The 17,710-nt window shown below is 46.9% G+C and overlaps 1 protein-coding gene across 3 annotated transcripts in view; it reads right to left on the bottom strand.

Annotated features, from left to right (window-relative positions):
- Positions 1-17,710, bottom strand: part of Tmprss2 (transmembrane protease, serine 2) — a 94,860-nt gene that overhangs the window by 33,357 nt on the left and 43,793 nt on the right. Inside the window, exons 1-2 of one of the 3 annotated variants that reach the window (NM_015775.2) lie at positions 12,981-13,157; positions 1,217-1,284 (exon numbers count right to left, since the gene is read on the bottom strand). In NM_015775.2, the coding sequence (NP_056590.2) occupies positions 1,217-1,231 (15 nt within the window). In that variant the 5' untranslated portion in view covers positions 1,232-1,284; positions 12,981-13,157. Of the gene's footprint in view, positions 1-1,216; positions 1,285-12,598; positions 12,622-12,980; positions 13,158-17,710 lie in introns of those variants that run through there. The other 2 variants (XM_006523065.2, XM_006523064.3) reach the window with 2 other exon arrangements.

Here is a 17,710-nt window from a genome sequence, read left to right on the forward strand (position 1 = left end):
TGCACGTGTGTGTAACCAGAGATCATAGGACAACCTGTGAGAGCCAGTTGTCTCCTTCCACCCTGTGGCCACAAAGATTGAATGCAGGTCATCTCTTACCTTATGGAGCTGTCTTGCTGGCCTAAAGGTTGAGAATTTTAAGGCAATACCAACACTCCAAGGTTAATCATCTGTGCTTAATAACTCACTAGCACTCTCCTTCAAAGGTCCAAAGATTATAACTTGAAACCTCAGGGTGGGACAGCGAAAGCTATTCCCATATTAACAGAGCATTCCAGATTGAGAAACCAGGTGTCTAAGAATGTGTTCCCCTCTCCAGCAGGAAAGAACAAGATACACCTAGCACTTTGTCCTGGATGACGCTCTTAAAATTATAAAGGGATCCAGTAAAAAAATAATTAGCAGAGACTCATAAAATGGAACACTGGCATGTATTTTACAGAACCTAGGGAAACATTCTTATTAGCCAGTAAGTATTTATAAATGTGGAAAGTGTACAGTGAACTGGTCCGGCTTTAAGGTGACAGAGACAACTGCTTTTATTGCCCTAAGGAGAAGAGTTCCAGCAGGAATAGACTACCCAATACCTCATCCAGATGTGTCTGATCACCAGTTGTTGATAGGCAGACACTGACAGCTCTGTCACAGACTCTCTTCCCTAAACTGATGCTCTCTGCCTCATCCTACCTCTCCTGTATACACACCTGCTGCCCTTGAAGGAGGAAGGAAGTGCATACAGTGTACCAATCCCAGCTTCTGCCCAGCAGTGGTGGCTTCCCTCCCTGTCTCACCCTTTCCAACATAACCGGGGGTTTGAGTAAGAATGTCCCCATAGACTCATATATTTAAATACTTAATCACTAGGGAGTGGACCTCTTTAAAAAGCCCATGCTTCCTATAGATCAGGATATAGAACTTTCAGCTACTGCTCCAGAAACTGCCTATGTGCTACCATAGTCCCTACCAAGATGACAGACTAAACCTCTGAACCTGTAAGCAAGACCCCAATTAAATGATTTTTACTTATAAGAGTTGCCTTAGTCACAGTGTCTCTTCACAGCAACAGAACAGTGACTAATACAAACACCTTGAACAATGTCCAAAGGGCACCTGCTCCTACACACAGTTCTTAAAATTACTGATGAACACCTGTGGAAGATACCAGAGTGATGAAGGAACAAGGAAAAGGCCAGAGACGTAAGAATTAGCCACTTACTGAGTTCAATGCCATCCTGCCTGTGTCAGCAGCATGAGGAGGTCAGTATGGGGCTTCCTCCAGGTGACCTGAAGGAAAGAAGCATACACAGTAATATTTAATGTAGTTTAGCTTTAGAAGACTCTGAGTGAAAGTCACATTGTACCACAGCAAACTGCAGTTATGCCCCTGGCCTTCAGCCTTCACTTCACACATGCCTTCCCATGTCTCTTCACTCCCTGGGTCATTGCAGATGGTGTGTTTATGTCAGGCAACCTAATGTCCTCCTCTGAGGTACAGAGAACCTCATGAATGAGCCTGGGGTACAAATTGAACTACTGTGGCCAGGAGAGCCCACCTAACCTTGAAGAAATGGGGACAGGCAGAGAACCCTGCCTACAGAGGAGCACCTAGGGTTGAGCCTGGGACTCCAAGCCCTTCCACACTTATATGGTTTAGTAATGGCTATTCCCAGTTACATTCACCAAAAGGAAGATTCGTGGGAGAAAAACCACAGAAGACCTTGCTCCATAGAGGGCAACAGCAAGCCTGGAAGGCAAACACCCAGGGCTACCTTCAGCCTGTGCCCTTTTCCAAAAGCATTCTTAGACAAATATCTAAACCAACCTGACAACTCAGCTTCCATCTCTTCAAAGTGGATATCACAGTTGACACATTTAAGATGAAGTTCATTGCAAATGTACACAGAAGGGGGTTTTCAGAGAATGAACAGCAGAGGAGCAACTGACAGGGTCAGACCCGGCCTCCTTACAGGTGTGTCCATGCAGACAACTGCATGGAACTGGTGGCCTACAATTGAATACCAGAAACAGGCTGCATTTGACTCTTCTACATAAGCCTCACAGGATTACCCAAGCTTTAGTAAATAATGTGTCCTTATGACTCATTGTTATGGTTCGAATGTGAAACAGCACCCCAGATAGTTTGGGGTGCTTGGGAAAAGCATAGAGCCTTTTGGACATCGATCTGCAGGCCAGCTTTACTCCCTGGCTCTGCTTCTGGATAGAGGCACTGCTTCCTGATGTAGTAGGATGTCAGCAAGCCACTTCATACTCCCACTGCTGCAGAAAAGAGCTGGTCCTGGTAGACCAACTCGACGATTTGTAGTTATGAAAAGAAGTCCTTGGATCATTGCATATGTAGCCATGTGTGAAATGCCAGCAACAACCAGAGATGCCATCAGCATAAAGTTCCTTACTTTAAGTGAGCCATCTTTCCAGCACTGTCCTCCACTGACAGCCTCACTAAGCTTCTCAATCTCTGTGCACTCCCACGTGACATCTAGCTTAATGAAACCTTGATAAATCAGTTTGCTAAGAATCTCAACTTTCAATACCTGAGCAGATTCTCAGTCCTCTACCATCCTCAAAGGATACTTGGTAAGCCTGGCCTGCCTTCAAGTCAGGCTAGTCAGATCCCTCTCACCCATCTCGTTTCTTAATGATTTTCTATTTGCAGACATTCTGCTCTATGATTGTAATTTCCCATTCTCTCTTGCTCCATTGAGAATCCAAGCAGTTTCTTCACCACTGGCTCCTTGCCTGGTCCATCCATCTGCTGAGATGTTCCTGAAGCCATTAGTCCTCACCTTGCTTTACTGGGGGTTGTTGCATTATTTTTTTCATTGATATCCTCTCTATAGGGCTTTGCTTCACTCCTCCATGCTGGACTTGAAACGAACCAAGAACATTCTAAGACACCATTCTGGGGAGTCATCTATTCACCAGATAATATGCCCAGGAGGGCTGGAAGGAGTCCAGAAGCCAGGATAAGCGCCCTTCATTTATAAGAATCAGGTACTCTAGTGATGAGGAGATGATCAGTGGGCAAAGTGCTTGTTACACAAGCATGGCAACCTGAATTTGAATCCCAGATCCCCTTAAAAGTTTAGACATGGAAGTGCCCAACTGTAATCCTAGTGCTAGGGAGGCAGAGCCAGGGGGATCCCTAACACATGAATGGATAATCTTCACCATTCAGTAAACTCCTGGCTCAGTAAAATACCCTATCTCAAAATTAAAGTGGAAAGAGATTGAGGAGACACCGAGCATCCACCTCTAGGTCTCCATACATGTACACATGTGTATGGACAGCTATACACACATGAACATATACACATGCATACACTACACCACAGATGCACATAGAAGCCTGACACTTGGGTACACAGAAAGCAGTAGGCAGCACTACATAGCTAGAAGCTATGACACACTAGGCTTTAGGTGGGACTTGGATCCTAAGCTAGATTTAATCTCTCACTAGCTGTGACCTGGAAAGGACCCGTGTCTGAGTTCTCTATCAAGACAGAAAAGAGACGCGGCCTTTTATACTACTCTCAGGAGCACTGAGTAATGTTAGCAATAACATGATTGGTGTTGGCACACAGTGTTACCTTAGTAAGAGTTAAATAAAACTAATTTTACCTGGGGACATATCTTGGAGATGGAGTACCTGCCAATCACACAGGGGGCCATGAGTATGATCCCCAACACCACCAAAAAAGCAACTCTAAAGACTTCTGGTATCTCCTTCAACACTTGCAGATTGGTACTGCAATTCTTCCAAGCTAATGGGAAGTTCACCTGCTCTCAAAGCTCAGTGTCTCTGAAGGGAGCAGAAGAGGCCACCTGCTCATCTCCTAAGCAAAGCTAGGATCATTAAACACAAGAAGCCCCCCAAACCAACAACCTGCAATGAAGAAAGATGATTATAGCTTTGTACATTGAACAGATCTCAGTAAAAATGCACCAAGTCTTTCATTTCTTAGGTTGTAGATCACACAAATAGAAGAACCAAGTCATGCTGAGAGATTCTAGGTTTTTCTAATATTAAAGTCAACAGCTTTGTGGGTATGAGAATGAAACTGAGTACCATACAGTGAGAGGGATCGCCATTTAAAATGTATGGGAAACACCCAAACCTCTTAAAATGATGCAATTGCCACCCACTGGTGTGTCTTCTCTATGACCACTTTGCAAATAATAGAATCTAAGCCTGGACATCTACCTGGTGAGTGCATCCTAACTTCCTCCCATAAGCAGAGCCAGCCAGACACTGTCTAGTGTCCTTCCAGAAGAGCCCAGCTGCAGTGGCTTTCACTCCTGTGAGTTCTTTCTAGCTTGTTGATCTGGCTCACCAATTACAGGCTTGGTTGAAGTTTCAGGAAATGAAAATCTGATCCACTGGCAGTCTTCCCAGCTTGGAGCCCTCTGAAAGGAGCCATGACTAGGTGCTTGAAATTCATGCAAGGAGGAAGCCAGGACCATAGCCGTGAATTGTCAAGGGAAAGCCATCAGAAGCAGAAGCCAGCAGAGACTCTTAATCTTGTCCAGGGATCCCATGACTCACAAAACAGAAGCCAGAAATAAAAGGAGGGCCCAGTCCAGCTACCATGAACTTGGGAAGAGAAGGGGAGGCAGCCTAAACTCCCCCACCCCTGCAAGAGAAAGAAAGAAAGAAAGAAAGAAAGAAAGAAAGAAAGAAAGAAAGAAAGAAAGAAAGAAAGAAAGAAAGAGGGAGGGAGGGAGGGAGGGAGGGAGGGAGGGAGGGAGGGAGGGAGGGAGGGACGGAGGGAGGGAGGGAGGGAGGGAGGGAGGGAGGGAGGGAGGGAGGGACGGAGGGAGGGACGGAGGGAGGGAGAGAGAGAGAGAGAGAGAGAAAGAGAGAGAGAGAGAGAGAGAGAGAGAGAGAGAAAGAAAGAAAGAAAGAAAGAAAGAAAGAAAGAAAGAAAGAAAGAAAGAAAGAAAGAAAGAAAGAAAGATGCCCACACTAGGTAGGATCAGGAAAGGTGTCAAAAAGAGCAAGGGAGTCACATTCTATCCTGGTCATCTTCTAAACAGAAACAGGGATTTTCCATAGTCACATGCAGCTCTGACTCCTACATGTTGACTTTTTTCTTCTTCTTCTTCTTCTTCTTTCTTTTTTATTAGGTATTTTCCTCATTTACATTTCCAATACTATCCCAAAAGTCCCCCCATACCCTCCCCCCCCAACCCCCCTACCCACCCACTCCCATTTTTGGCCCTGGCGTTCCCCAGTACTGGGGCATATAAAGTTTGCAAGTCCAATGGGCCTCTCTTCCCATGTTGACTTCTGAAAGGGGCAAGACATAACCAGACAAGAGAGCTACCCTGTCACTTAAAGAAACCTGATACTTACCTTTGACACTGGGAAGCCAGACATAAGGAAGCACTTTGGGTAACTGTCCTTTAAAGGTCAAGAAAACAAATGAGGACGAGCTTCCTAAGGGCCCCTGGACAGCAGCCTCACCCACTCCATCTCAGAGGAACACAGCACCCTGGTGCTGTCTAGTACGAGTTCATGAATCACCTGTCCAGCTGTCACACAATGAGACAACACTGGGGAGTCTAGTTCCATCACATGATGTGAAAAAAAAAAAAAAAAAACTTTTCCAAACAAAAATGGCCCTGTAGTCCTTTCCTCTGAAAACGATGACAAGTTCATTGATACTTTCCTTGAAGAGTGTGGGATAACCCCAATAACTGAAGTCCACCAATGTCAAATACCACCTCACATGTGCTGGCTCCTTCATGAGACCCCCAGAGTGCCAGGTACTGTTGCTAGAAGTGGGAGGGGACACCCCCCCGAATCTTTCTCCAACTCTGTCACCACACTGCCACCATCACCAGACACTGTGTAGCCAATAAACACACAGAAGAGAACCATGACCCAAGTCATGTTATAAGATACTCTCCCTTCTTAGGGGCACAGTGCACTGTTAGGAGAAAGCTAATCAATAGTAGTATAGGGTGGAGGTATGAGACGTTCAGCATAGACAAGTATTGGACATGGGGATACTTCCTTACCAAGAAGTTATTTAAAGAGAGACACTTGTACTATCAGACTATCGAAACAGTGAACCTGGAAGAATTAAGAGCTCCTCGAGGGCAGGCATAGTGGTGCATAATTGTTAGTCAGGGCTCTCTAGAGTCACAGAATTTGTGGAATATCTCTATATATTAAGGGAAAATATTGGAATGACTTATAGTCTGCAGTCCAACTAACCCAACAATGTGCACCTATGAAAGGGTAGTCTAAGAGTATAGTCATTGCTCAGTCGCACAAGGCTAGGTGTTTCAGCTGGTTTTCTATATAAGCTGGAATCCTAAAAAAGTAGGATCCAATAGATGTGCTGGCAAGTAAGTGCAAGCAGGCAAAAGAAGAATGAAGCCTTCCACTTTCCATTGCCCTTATGTAGGCCTCCAGTCGAAGGTATGGCCCAGATTAAAAGTATGTACCACCATGCCTGAATTTGGAACTTGCTCTGTCCCAGGCTGGCCTTGAAGTCAGAGATCTGCTTGCCTCTGTCTACTGGGATGAAAGGCATGTACTACCTTGCCTGGGCCTCAAAAGCATGTGTCATCCCATGTTAAGATCCAGGTCAGAAGCCTGTGCATCCAGCCTGAGGATCTGGATCCCAGGTGTGCCCTCCATTTCTGGATTAGAGTTCATTCCAGATGTAGTCAGGTTAACAACCAGGAGTAGCCAACACAATGACTTCAGTCTGCTCTTTGTTATGACTTGTCGCTTTAGCTGATACCAGAAGATGGGTGGCTGGGCCTGGCTTGTGGGTAGTGCCAGCTCCCAAAAACTAGGGGGAAGAGAAAGAAAGTGAAACAAAACACCTCAGAAAAAGCAGGCCCTCATCATGTACATTTCTTTTTCTGTGAATGCCTCGCTGTCCCAAGATTACAAGCTTTTTTAGGGTAGAAATTAAGTCTGTTTGTTTTGTTTTTAATCTAGCTTTGTACCATACCAAATCAATATCTCTCTCTCTCTCTCTCTCTCTCTCTCTCTCTCTCTCTCTGTGTGTGTGTGTGTGTGTGTGTGTGTGTGTGTGTGTGTCTATGTGTGTGTGTCTGTGTGTGTCTGTGTGTGTGTCTGTGTGTGTCTATGTGTGTGTGTCTGTGTGTGTGTCTGTGTGTGTCTATGTGTGTGTCTATGTGTGTCTGGTATCTGCAGGTGATACCTAGGGGCATCTTGGAAGAGGGAACCTCAGGTGAAAAGATGCCTCCATCCTGGAGGCAAGTGCATGGGGCAATTCTCTTGACTGAGGATTGAAGTCCACCATGGACAATGTCACCCTGGAAAGGTAATCAAGGTAGATTGAGCAAGCCACAAAACAAAGTTCCTTAATGGTCTCTGCTTCAGTTCCTGCCTCTACATTCCTGCCCTAAAAATCCCTGGATGAGGGACTGTAAAGTATAAACTGAAATAAACTCTTTTATCCTGGAGTCATTTTGGTCCTGGTGTTTTTTACTTGTTTAATCACAGCAATAGAGAAGCAAACTAGGAAGGAACACATGTATACAAACACAGATACATATGCACACATAAACACACACATAGAGATACACAAATGTGCATACAGACACAGAGACATGCACACAGACGTTCACACACATATGCAGAGACACATACTAAGACACACACATGCATGCAGAAACATATGCATACAAATACACATACACCTACACACAGAGACATGCATACACATACATTCACACATACAGACACAGACTACAGAGACATATACAAACATACACATATACACACAGAGACTTGCATACAGTCATAAACACACACAGACACATAGAGACACATACACATGCTTCAGACACATAGATGTACATACACATGCACACATTTTTTTTTGGTTTTAGTTCCAGAGGCTACATGAATAAATGAAATTGAACAGCCAGGAATGGGAAACTCACATCAGGACATTACCAGCTTCACAAGTTGGGCACAGTGGGTGTCACCGCAGAGTCCAGGTACCTAGAGCTAACACTGATACAGGCAGAAAGGCCCCAGGTCATGGTAGACAAATTCCAGCTCACGTTCATGCTCCTGGCTTGGTTAAAGGCCTTACCCAGGCCAGTCTGTTTAATGAGGATAATAAAGGTGATGTTATGAAGATAATAAAGATAATAAAGGCAGTGTTATAAAGATTGAGTGAAAGTATGAGCTCCAGCTCTGAGCTCAGTAAGACAGAAACAGGCTTTGCCTTCCAGTATTTATGCTACTGCTATGTGGAGAAGGGACCTGATTCAGGCCATTTAAACCCAAAGGCCGGCCTCAGGATTAAGGATCAGAATCAGAAGGCAGGCTTTGACTGAGCGCAGGAAAACCAAGTTTCCCACAATTCAAAAGTTTAGCTGAGTTCTGTGAGCTACTAGGAAAGTGCAAAGTCCTCAGAGCACAAGATCCAGCACATACTAGACCATAAATGACTAAACACTTGCTACGAGGCCCCGAGGTGGTGAACACTCACTGCCGCGCATTATAATGTAGTGAACCTGAACAACTCTCAGAGTTCTGTGTAGAATGACCTCCAAATTTGTGGTCTCTAGAAATTTATTTCCTGTGTCTGGAGGTCGGATCATTCTGACCAGGTAAGAGCTCAGAGCCACCTGCCTGGATGCCCCCATGGAAAGCAAGGGCCATAAATTAAAGGGAAACCGACTCTTTGCGTTGTACCTTAGTCAAATAAACAATAACAAAGCCAGACTTGTTCCATCTGCCCATTCAACTAACTTGAAAATACTGCAGTGTCAGCCTCACTCTTCAGCCAGCATTGAGGCTAAGCCTTCTGTCTACCCATTGTCCTTGTGTGAATTTCCACGGCCACAAGCACAAAGCACTAGGTGCTTTGTTATCATCCCCTGACTCTTGAACCCATGCCCCTGTGCCTGATGGCTCACCTGTGTACACAAGCAAGGCATGCAGAACTCCTCCCCTCCCCCACTGCCTCCACTGGGAACAGAGAGAGTCTCTGGGTCACCTGACCTCTTAAAAGGCTACCCTGTGCACAGTGTAGGTCACTGACGATATACATACCCTCCAGTATCCTACATGGATTCTCCTTCAAGACCTGCCATTGCCCAACATACCCCTATGCATTCCTATTTCTTTCTCCTGCTGGGAGAAGCAGCCCTAGGCTCAGCTCCACTCCCTTCCAGAATCCCAAGTCTATTCCAGGGGTCATCCCTTAGAACGGCCACAGTGATCAGATGAGACATAAATGACCCTGTCCCTTCCCAGGAACGCACAGGCAGGTTTAGACCACAGTTGCCCCTGGAATGAGGTATACTTGAACCACCCTCCTTCATTACCAGGTCCACTATACCTGGGAACTGCACATAAAGACTTCCCAAGTCAGCCTTTGCAGGTCTCAGCTTTTAGGATCATGATACTTCTGAATTCCTGAATTGCAATTCTTAACAGTCCCTGAGCTGGTCCTGGGGGCAGCGTAGGAGGGCCCCTGGGGAGTATTCTAGAAAGTGGGGAGGAGCCTGAACAACCAAGGCTTAGCAATTTCAACCTTAAGGACAGCTAAGGGAACAATTCAGAGAGGATAGTGGATGGAAAAGCCTCTGACAAGTTGTGTGGCTCTCCTGCCCATCCCCAGATGTCTCCTTTGCCCTCCCCACCAACAGGGCCAGTTTCCAGTCTTTCGGGAACCTAAACTGCTCAGCCACTTGTCTGACCAGCCATCTTTCCTTTCTTCCTTAATGCCCAGCACTTGGGATGAGCAAGAGTTCCCAGACATAGAACTTTCTGCAGAGCTTACCAAAACTCCTGGTCCCCACTTTCAAGGCTGGAAGAATACTTGGGATGAGGGCAATGACCTCACATTAAGGAAAGCCCCCTCCCCCAAGACCTTCTAGGCTCCCCTTAATACTTAAATGTAAAGAGTGATATAGTCAACCAGATTCTTAGTTGCCATTTCTTGGTTAAGTCCTGGTCCCAGGCTGGTCTCATCATGGAGAGCCTCTGCTTAGGCAATAAAGAAGAAGGTACTGGAAATCCATACTTCACATATTCACACTTCATTGCCTGCAGGATAGTTGCGCAAGTGTCTGTCAGTCAGTGACCTTGTAACCCAGAGAGGCAACCTTCTGGTTCATTCAGTAATTCCAGGTCCTGACCACAGTGGGGCTGCAGACAGAGGTAGGCCTATGAGGTTAAGCAGCATGGCTGCCTGGCCCTAGAGCACCTGAGGTGTCTACATTCCCTAGTCTTCTTTCTCACTTTTCTTCTCCTCCTCTTTTGACTTGCTGCCACAGTGTGACCTCAGGACTAACGGGAGGAAAAGGAATTGAGACTGTACAGCCTTAGGTCCAGCTATGGCCAACAAAGCCTCTTGTGCACACCTCTCCCTGAGCTCCCAATGCTTATAGCACTGACCTACTAAGGCAGCTACCCTGTGTTCTGCACTGATTCTGCCCCTTTCATCCCATAGAGGCACCAGACAAGCTACTGAGAGATCCAAAAACCTTGGGAATAAAAATGTCAATTCCCTGGGAAGCATGTTGGCTCCTCAGAAGGAGCCACTGACAATGGCTAATGACATTTAGTTAATGACAGCCCTGACTTAGGGAGAATAAGTCTGGAACTGAGACAGCTCCTGGGACGCCTGACTAGAGGAGATAACAAGGTCAGAACTGAGCTGGTTGACAAATTCTTCAAGCCCTCACCAAATAAAGAGAAACTTAGCAACCAATCAAAATTGTACTAATGTCACTGCTTTGCCCCTACCAATCAGAGGTAACCTAACCCTTCTGGAAAATTCCTCTAGCCTGTAAGCCCCTCAAGTCGTCACCTTTTTGATGAATGGTTGACCCCTCCCATCCCCACCTCCACCCCACATGCTGGTAATTTCTACAGAATAAACACTCTTTGCCTTTGCATACTATTTGAGTCTGGGGTCTTCCTTCAGCGATTCTTGGGCCCTAATACTACCTAGCCTTTGCATCAGCCTCCCTGTAGCTGAGGCAAATAGGTTATGAAGAACTCACTATGTTGTCCAGCTAGAAGAAATGAAGTGTGTAGCTATTCTACAGTATGGTCAAACTTCCTCCTCCAATGACTATACTGCCACAGGCAAGGCTCTCTGCACTGGACTCCAAGAAAACTGACCCTAAAGGTGTGCATGTACGTGTGCACATGTGCACGTGTGCGTGTGCGTGTGTGTGTGTGCACATGTGCATGTGTGTAAGACCAAACCTGGGTACGAGCTGAAAGCATTGGCCACAGATGCCTAAAAAGATCTGAGATGTGAGTCCAATCCACAAGAACACCTCTCAATTCTTTCAATTAGTCTCATGCTGTGATGACACTCTTCAGTTTCATTCCTCTTTCTTCCTTCTCTCTTTATACAGGGTCTCACTGGGTAGCCTGGACGGCCTTGAACTCACAGAGTGCCAGATGTGTCTGCCTCTGCCTCCCAAGTTCTGGAATTAAAGATAAATCTCACCACACCTGTGGCTTTTGAGTTTTCATTCTAACATCATATGACTAGTCAGGTCACTTGAGAAAGATCCTAAGCACCTCTTCAGTAGAGGCAGGTAAAGGTGGGGAGTGGGCCACCTTGCCTGCCTGGAGGTCCTTCACCACCTACCGCTGCAGTAGCTTAGTAGCCTGGGATCTTTCGGTCCCTGTGTCCTCATGAAACTGCCCAGCCCCTACCCCTAGCCTTCCTACCAGGAAGGAAGCTGTCCTTACCCTCACCAGCAGGAGAATCTCTCCCCTCCTCCCAAACCAGGTAAACAACCCCCACCTCACTTTGGATTTTACACCTTGCAAGTGGCCTGCCCTTTGGAACTTTCCACAATGCCTGGCTCTTGCCCACTGAGTGTTGAAGGAGCCAATTCTAGATGGCTTATCTTAGCCCCAGGACTAAGGTAAGCATTTGCATAAAAGGTCTGCAAGCCCAACCTTGTGGGGATCCCTGCTTTCTTAGTACATTTAAGGTGTTCTTCTCCCTTAAATAAGCTACTAGAGTCCTTTGCATGCTCTGAACTGAATTAGGGGCCATTGTGAAGGTACCTGGGCTCCTAGCAACCAAAAGCCCAGCCACAAGCCACCCACATCCTCTGGGGCATGGACACACAAAACTTTCAGACCATGGGACAGTTAATCTCTTCAACTGGACTCGCACACCGCGTCCTCTGCCAGCCTAGTACGTTGGGTCACCCTGCCACTGCCCCAAGTCCCAATTAAATGCCCAGGTGGTCACCCTTTTTCCCAGTAGACAGCTCGCCCTTGGCAGCCCGGCCTGCTGCCCCAGGACCAGCTCCTCCAAGGCCCATTCCAGTGAATTCTCAAAGCCAAGGCGGGCCCGCACCGTCGCCTCGGGTCACCGCACGCGATGGCTGAGCACTCCCTTCCCACAGGTGACGGACAATTCCCGTCTTGCCAAGGTCCCCAGGGCCCAGCAGCGCCGCCTGTATCGGCCCTTGGCATCTTAGCCAGTTTTCAGTTTCTCTCCACCTCTGTAGAGACCAAGGAGCGGAAGGAGTTCAGGTAACCAGCCCGACTGCCGAGATTTTCCCGAAACAAAGAGAACTGCGGACAAACCTCTAGCTCTGCGCTCTAGGAAAGGATATCAGCACGTGACGCGAGCCAAGGGCTTGCTCCACTGAAGGACCCCGGCCCCCAGGAACTCTCTTCTCCAAGCTATTAGTCAGGGATCCGCAAGACCACAAGCCAAGCCGCTCGAATCTATAGAGTTGATCTGGGATCTCTGCCGCGCGTCACGGAATCGGGGTCGTCGGGACCCCTTCCCAGTCCCCAGGACGTACACTCGGGCGAATCAGTCAGACGGTCGCACCTGTAGTGCCTTGGCCTCTCCTAACTCACTTGTACCCTAGACGCCCAGGCCCGGCACCGCCGGACGGACCCAGGTCACCCCATTTCCTTTTCTGTGCCGGGACCGGAGCTTGTCAGGCGCGCTACTCACCTGTTGCGCTTCCCGCCCCTCTCCGCCTCTGTCCGAGCTCTTGGCTTCCTCGTCCGCTCCAAGTACACGACCTACTCCAGTTCTCGCTTAAATCTCCGGAGGCGGCGTCCCGGGAGCCAGGGTGACACCCCTAAACGCAGGCACCTCGGCCAGAAGGAGGGAACGGCCAGGAAAGGCTGTCCAGGAGGGAGGAGGAGGAGGAGGAGTTTCCCCGAGGGAAGCCCAGGGAGCGCTCCTCCCCTAGCACCGAGAGATCAAACTGGACTCTAGGCATTCCCCTAGCAGCGACCCGCCTCCGGACCAGCGGACCCTTGAGGCCCAGACCCATGGGAACTCCAGGGTCCTGCTGCGACGGGTCTTTGGACTGCACTATTAAAGAAGTAGGAAGCCCCAAGGGAGCGCTAACCTGGTCCCTTGAAAGTCTGGGAGTGGCTACATTCCCAACTCCGACAGGCTCTGTCTGAGCTGTGGACACCAACAGGGCACATCTTTTAAGCGTAGGTGTTTCAGCTCCTGGGCCCTCCCCTGTGAGCACAGGCTTTCCTATTGAAGAAAATCCCTTGGGTCAGAAGTCCCCATTCCCAGCCTCCAGCTCCCAAAGACTGAGGTGTTACTTGTACAGAGGATCGGGCAGAAGTCAGAGGACAAAGAAACTGCAGTCTACAGCAGACCTGGTCTTCTGCTACTTGACAGACTCCGGAGACATCCGGCCTAAATAAGGCTCTAAGAGACCAGAGTAGTCGTCCCAAGCAGCGCTCTCTCTGCCAGCGAGCACCGAGCTGATGATTTTTCTATTAAAGCTGCGCCTGTTGTCTGGGGCAGCTGCAACTACAAAAACAGAATAACAAAACTAGAAGAAAAAAAGAAAAAGTAAAAAAAGTCCTCTTTGTAAAGGTGTCTGCACCGGGAATATGCTGCTTGATAGGAACTTTTATTTATCTCCCCAGGTTTTCCCCTCTAGCCCCTCCCCGTTTGCTCCCATGGACCCCCATAGTTTACCTTCACAATCTACCGAAGAAGTAAATCACTTTTTCTCTTTATCATCTGGTGGAGTGATAAGCCTAGGTCCTTGGACAATTTCACAGTCTCGGATCAGTTTTTCTATTTTGAGACAAGGTTTTACTGTGTAGCCCTGGCTGTCCTGGAATCTACTCTGTAGACCAGACTGGCCTACCTCTGCCTCCCACGTGCTGGGGTCAAAGGTGTTCAGAGCAAGAAGGGCATTCGAAGTGGAGAATTTTATGGAGTTTTGCAGGGCCTCTCTCCATGCCCACATGAATTAAAATGATCTTTCTTCTGGAGAGCTGTTGTGTCATTTTAAAAGAATAGATTACCCATGATTCAAGAGCATTTTCCCACTTTAGTAACAGGCACTTATGAAGTATTGTTGCCCTAAAACTCTCGTTGCATCCACACGACACACAAGTCAACACAAGTTGTTTTAACTCAAAATAGAGGCAGAAGAAGAACATTAGGAATGTGCTAGCGCACCATGGCTGCTCACCCTGCGAGCCTTTCCTGTCTTCCCCGAGACTCTTTTCCCCTCCCACTCTTCATCGGTCCTGTCTGGAAAGGTGCTTAACATGCATGTTTGTAAAGTTATATCTGGAAGAGATCAGCCCTAGACCTGGTGAACTTGAGGCAGGATAAAGAGACAATAGAAGGCAAAGAAGCCCCTTCCTTTGGGGTACAGTGGATTGAAATCTCTCTCCAGCCAGTCAAGAATGCCACACACTTGACAGTCATCTGTGGATATGCCTGTGTAGCTGATGGTTTTTTGATAGGAAGGTGTTTCAAATAAGAATGTGAAAATAGCAACGGATCATGATTAGGGTCTGAACTTGTGAGGTTGCCTTATTTCTTTCCCAGATGTAAACCTGATCTTTTTTTCACCCCCTTTTCTGGTAACCTCACAAACAAGACTATAAACTTTAGTTTTCTTGTTAAAATATCTTGACTTCTGTGCAACCTGTGACCAAGAGTTTTACCATATGAGCTGCAATCCATAGGCACCTCAGAAGCCAACTAATGTCACTGAACTTCCTTAACAGCCCTTTGAGGTGTAACTCCAGAAGTCACTAATATTGTCTATTATGACTGTTGTAAAAGCTCTTAAGCTTGACTCTCTCCAAGAAGCCACACCCATTCTTGAGTGTTTTATTGTCCTTTTCCCTAAGTGTGCTCCCTTCCGTCATCCTTAACCCCTGTGCCTCAGTTAGGGTCTCACACAACCAAAGCTGATGAACTCACTCTGTAGGCCAGGCTGGCCTCAAACTCAGAGGTCTACCTGTTTCTGCCTCTCTAGTGCTGGGATTAAAGGCATGGGCTACCATGCCTGGCCGTGACCTTGACCTTCTTATCTTCCTTCCTGTACCTCCTTACAGGTGTTCTAGGTATGTACCTCCACCTTACCCTTTTATAATGTGATGTTGAAGGTTCCAGAGCTTCATTTACATACACGTTAGGTAAGCAGCCTCCCTTATCACCTGCACTACATCCCCAGCCCTAAAAAGGTCTCTTATAAAAAACTCCAACTTTACTTTGTATTGGCTCATCCTGAAAGTCTTTCCAATGGCAAAGTCAAGCAAGACCCCTGGTTTCAACTGAGTGGAAGTCTCTGAGAAGAACTTGGGCTGAGCGCTTGTTGCCAAGACCGAGACCTGGGCCTTGATTCCTGGAAGCCACATTGTGGAAGGAGAGACCTGACTCCTGAAAGTTGTCCTCTGACCTTCACATGAACACTACAACACACAAACACAAACAACTACTAATAACAACAACAACAGGCTGCTGTAGGCTACACCATTGTGGCTATATAAATGTATAACTGTCTGGACCACACTGTCATTGACAAACTGAGTAAAGCTGGTGCCCTCATCAGTGCCATCAAGTATAGAGGGGACTTTCCCAGGTGTGTCACTGCTGTCTAAGTGGGCTCCAGTGGGTCTATTCTTCTCCACATAAGTTAGGCCTTTGGTCACAACTCACTTGTGTTTTGACACTGTGTTGAAGGCTTCTAGTCATGACCCCCTAATGTCTATCTGCACACAGCTAGCATGTACACTCAGCTCTCTTGTGGAAGGTGTTCACTTCTTCAGGGAAACAGAACCAGGAGGAAATATTTAAGAGAGTTATTATCAAGAATTGGCTCAAGATTTGGGAGATGAGAAGAGTATCATAGTCTGTAAGCTAGAGAGAGAGGAAGCTTGTATCATAGCGCAGAGGCCTGAGACCAAAGGCCAATCCACATCTGATGGAGAGAGAACCAGGCACACTCAGGAATGGAGACTAACAATGTCCAACTCAAGCCTCCTCCACCTTTGGTTTTTCTACCCAGAATATGGACAAACTACACAACCATGAAGACACAAATCTGCTCTCCTTCATTCAGTGTTAATGCTAACCTCTTCCAGAAATGAGTGCTAGCCACTACCTGGACATATTGCAGTCCTGCCAACTTATAGTGTGAAGTTAGCCATCATAAGTCTTCCCATACCAACAACACACCCAAGTTGGTCTCCCTCAGCCATATCAAATCCCTGAATAAAGACTGTGTGAGGCTGTAACACTACAGAACCTGAAACAAACAAACAAACAAAACTAACTGCACACAACTGGAACGATGCCGATTCCTTTTCCAGAGAGCATAGAGTCCTGCATAGTATCTCTGATCCTCCCTGATTCTCCCCATAGCTTACAGACCATGATGTCAAATTACAGTGCTTATGAGTGCAATGATATGAAGTCAATTCATCTTTGTGTATGTGCCACATGGATGTACATGCATTTAGAGGCCAGAGGAAAACCACCACCATTTTGAATTTTTCATTTTGAAACAGGGTCTCTTGCTGGCTTAAAACTCATCAGGTGGTCTAGGGGGCTAGACAGCAACCCCTCTCCTCAGGATCCATCTGTCTCTCCCAGCACTGGTATTGCAAGTATGCACCACCACGCCTGGTTTTTATTACACAGTCTGAGTACTAAACTTAGCTCCTCATGCTTGAAAGCAAGCTCTTAGCTACATGAGCCATCTCCCCAATCCTAAAGCCAGTACATCTTATGTATATAAGGGAAGAAAGGAAGGAAGGAAGGAAGGAAGGAAGGAAGGAAGGAAGGAAGGAAGGAAGGAAGGAAGGAAGACATATTTACACAAAAGAAGTATTCAAAACAAAATAAGGTGTGCATAATCATGACAATAGTGTTCCTTTCTATACAGGTTAAATGGACCTAACCGGCATTAATAATTACCTTTTGTCATTACTCACTGTGTTCACTATGCCTTCTCCAAGCACCCGAGTTGGTTGGTGGTGTGACACATGCCTTCATTCCAGAAGGGTCTGGACTGTTAGCAGTGTTCCTGAATTGGGTTGTTAAAGTGTCCCTTAATTGCAAGCATGATAAACTGAAGTGATTCCCTCAGGAATGGCCTGCATTCCAGACAAGGGTCTGGACCACACTGCATAGTGCATGGTGCATGTGAAGTAGCAGTATTCTTTCCTCTTAGTGGTCCAAGTCACCCATCTCCAATAGGACTGCAACTCTCTTTTTAGCCTGTCTACCCAAGGTGGTCAAGTGACCCTTTTCACTTACAGCCAAATGGAAATTGTGTGTCTCCCAGTGGAAGCATCAGCCCTCTGGAATGAGGTTCTCTGGTCTGGCACAGCATAAAGTAGAAGGATCAGGAAGCAAGGATTTTTTGAGTGGATCACTGAATATAAGAATGGTGCCAC

Source organism: Mus musculus, chromosome 16 (assembly GCF_000001635.26).
Source record: "Mus musculus strain C57BL/6J chromosome 16, GRCm38.p6 C57BL/6J".
NCBI classification, from domain to species: domain Eukaryota; kingdom Metazoa; phylum Chordata; class Mammalia; order Rodentia; family Muridae; genus Mus; species Mus musculus.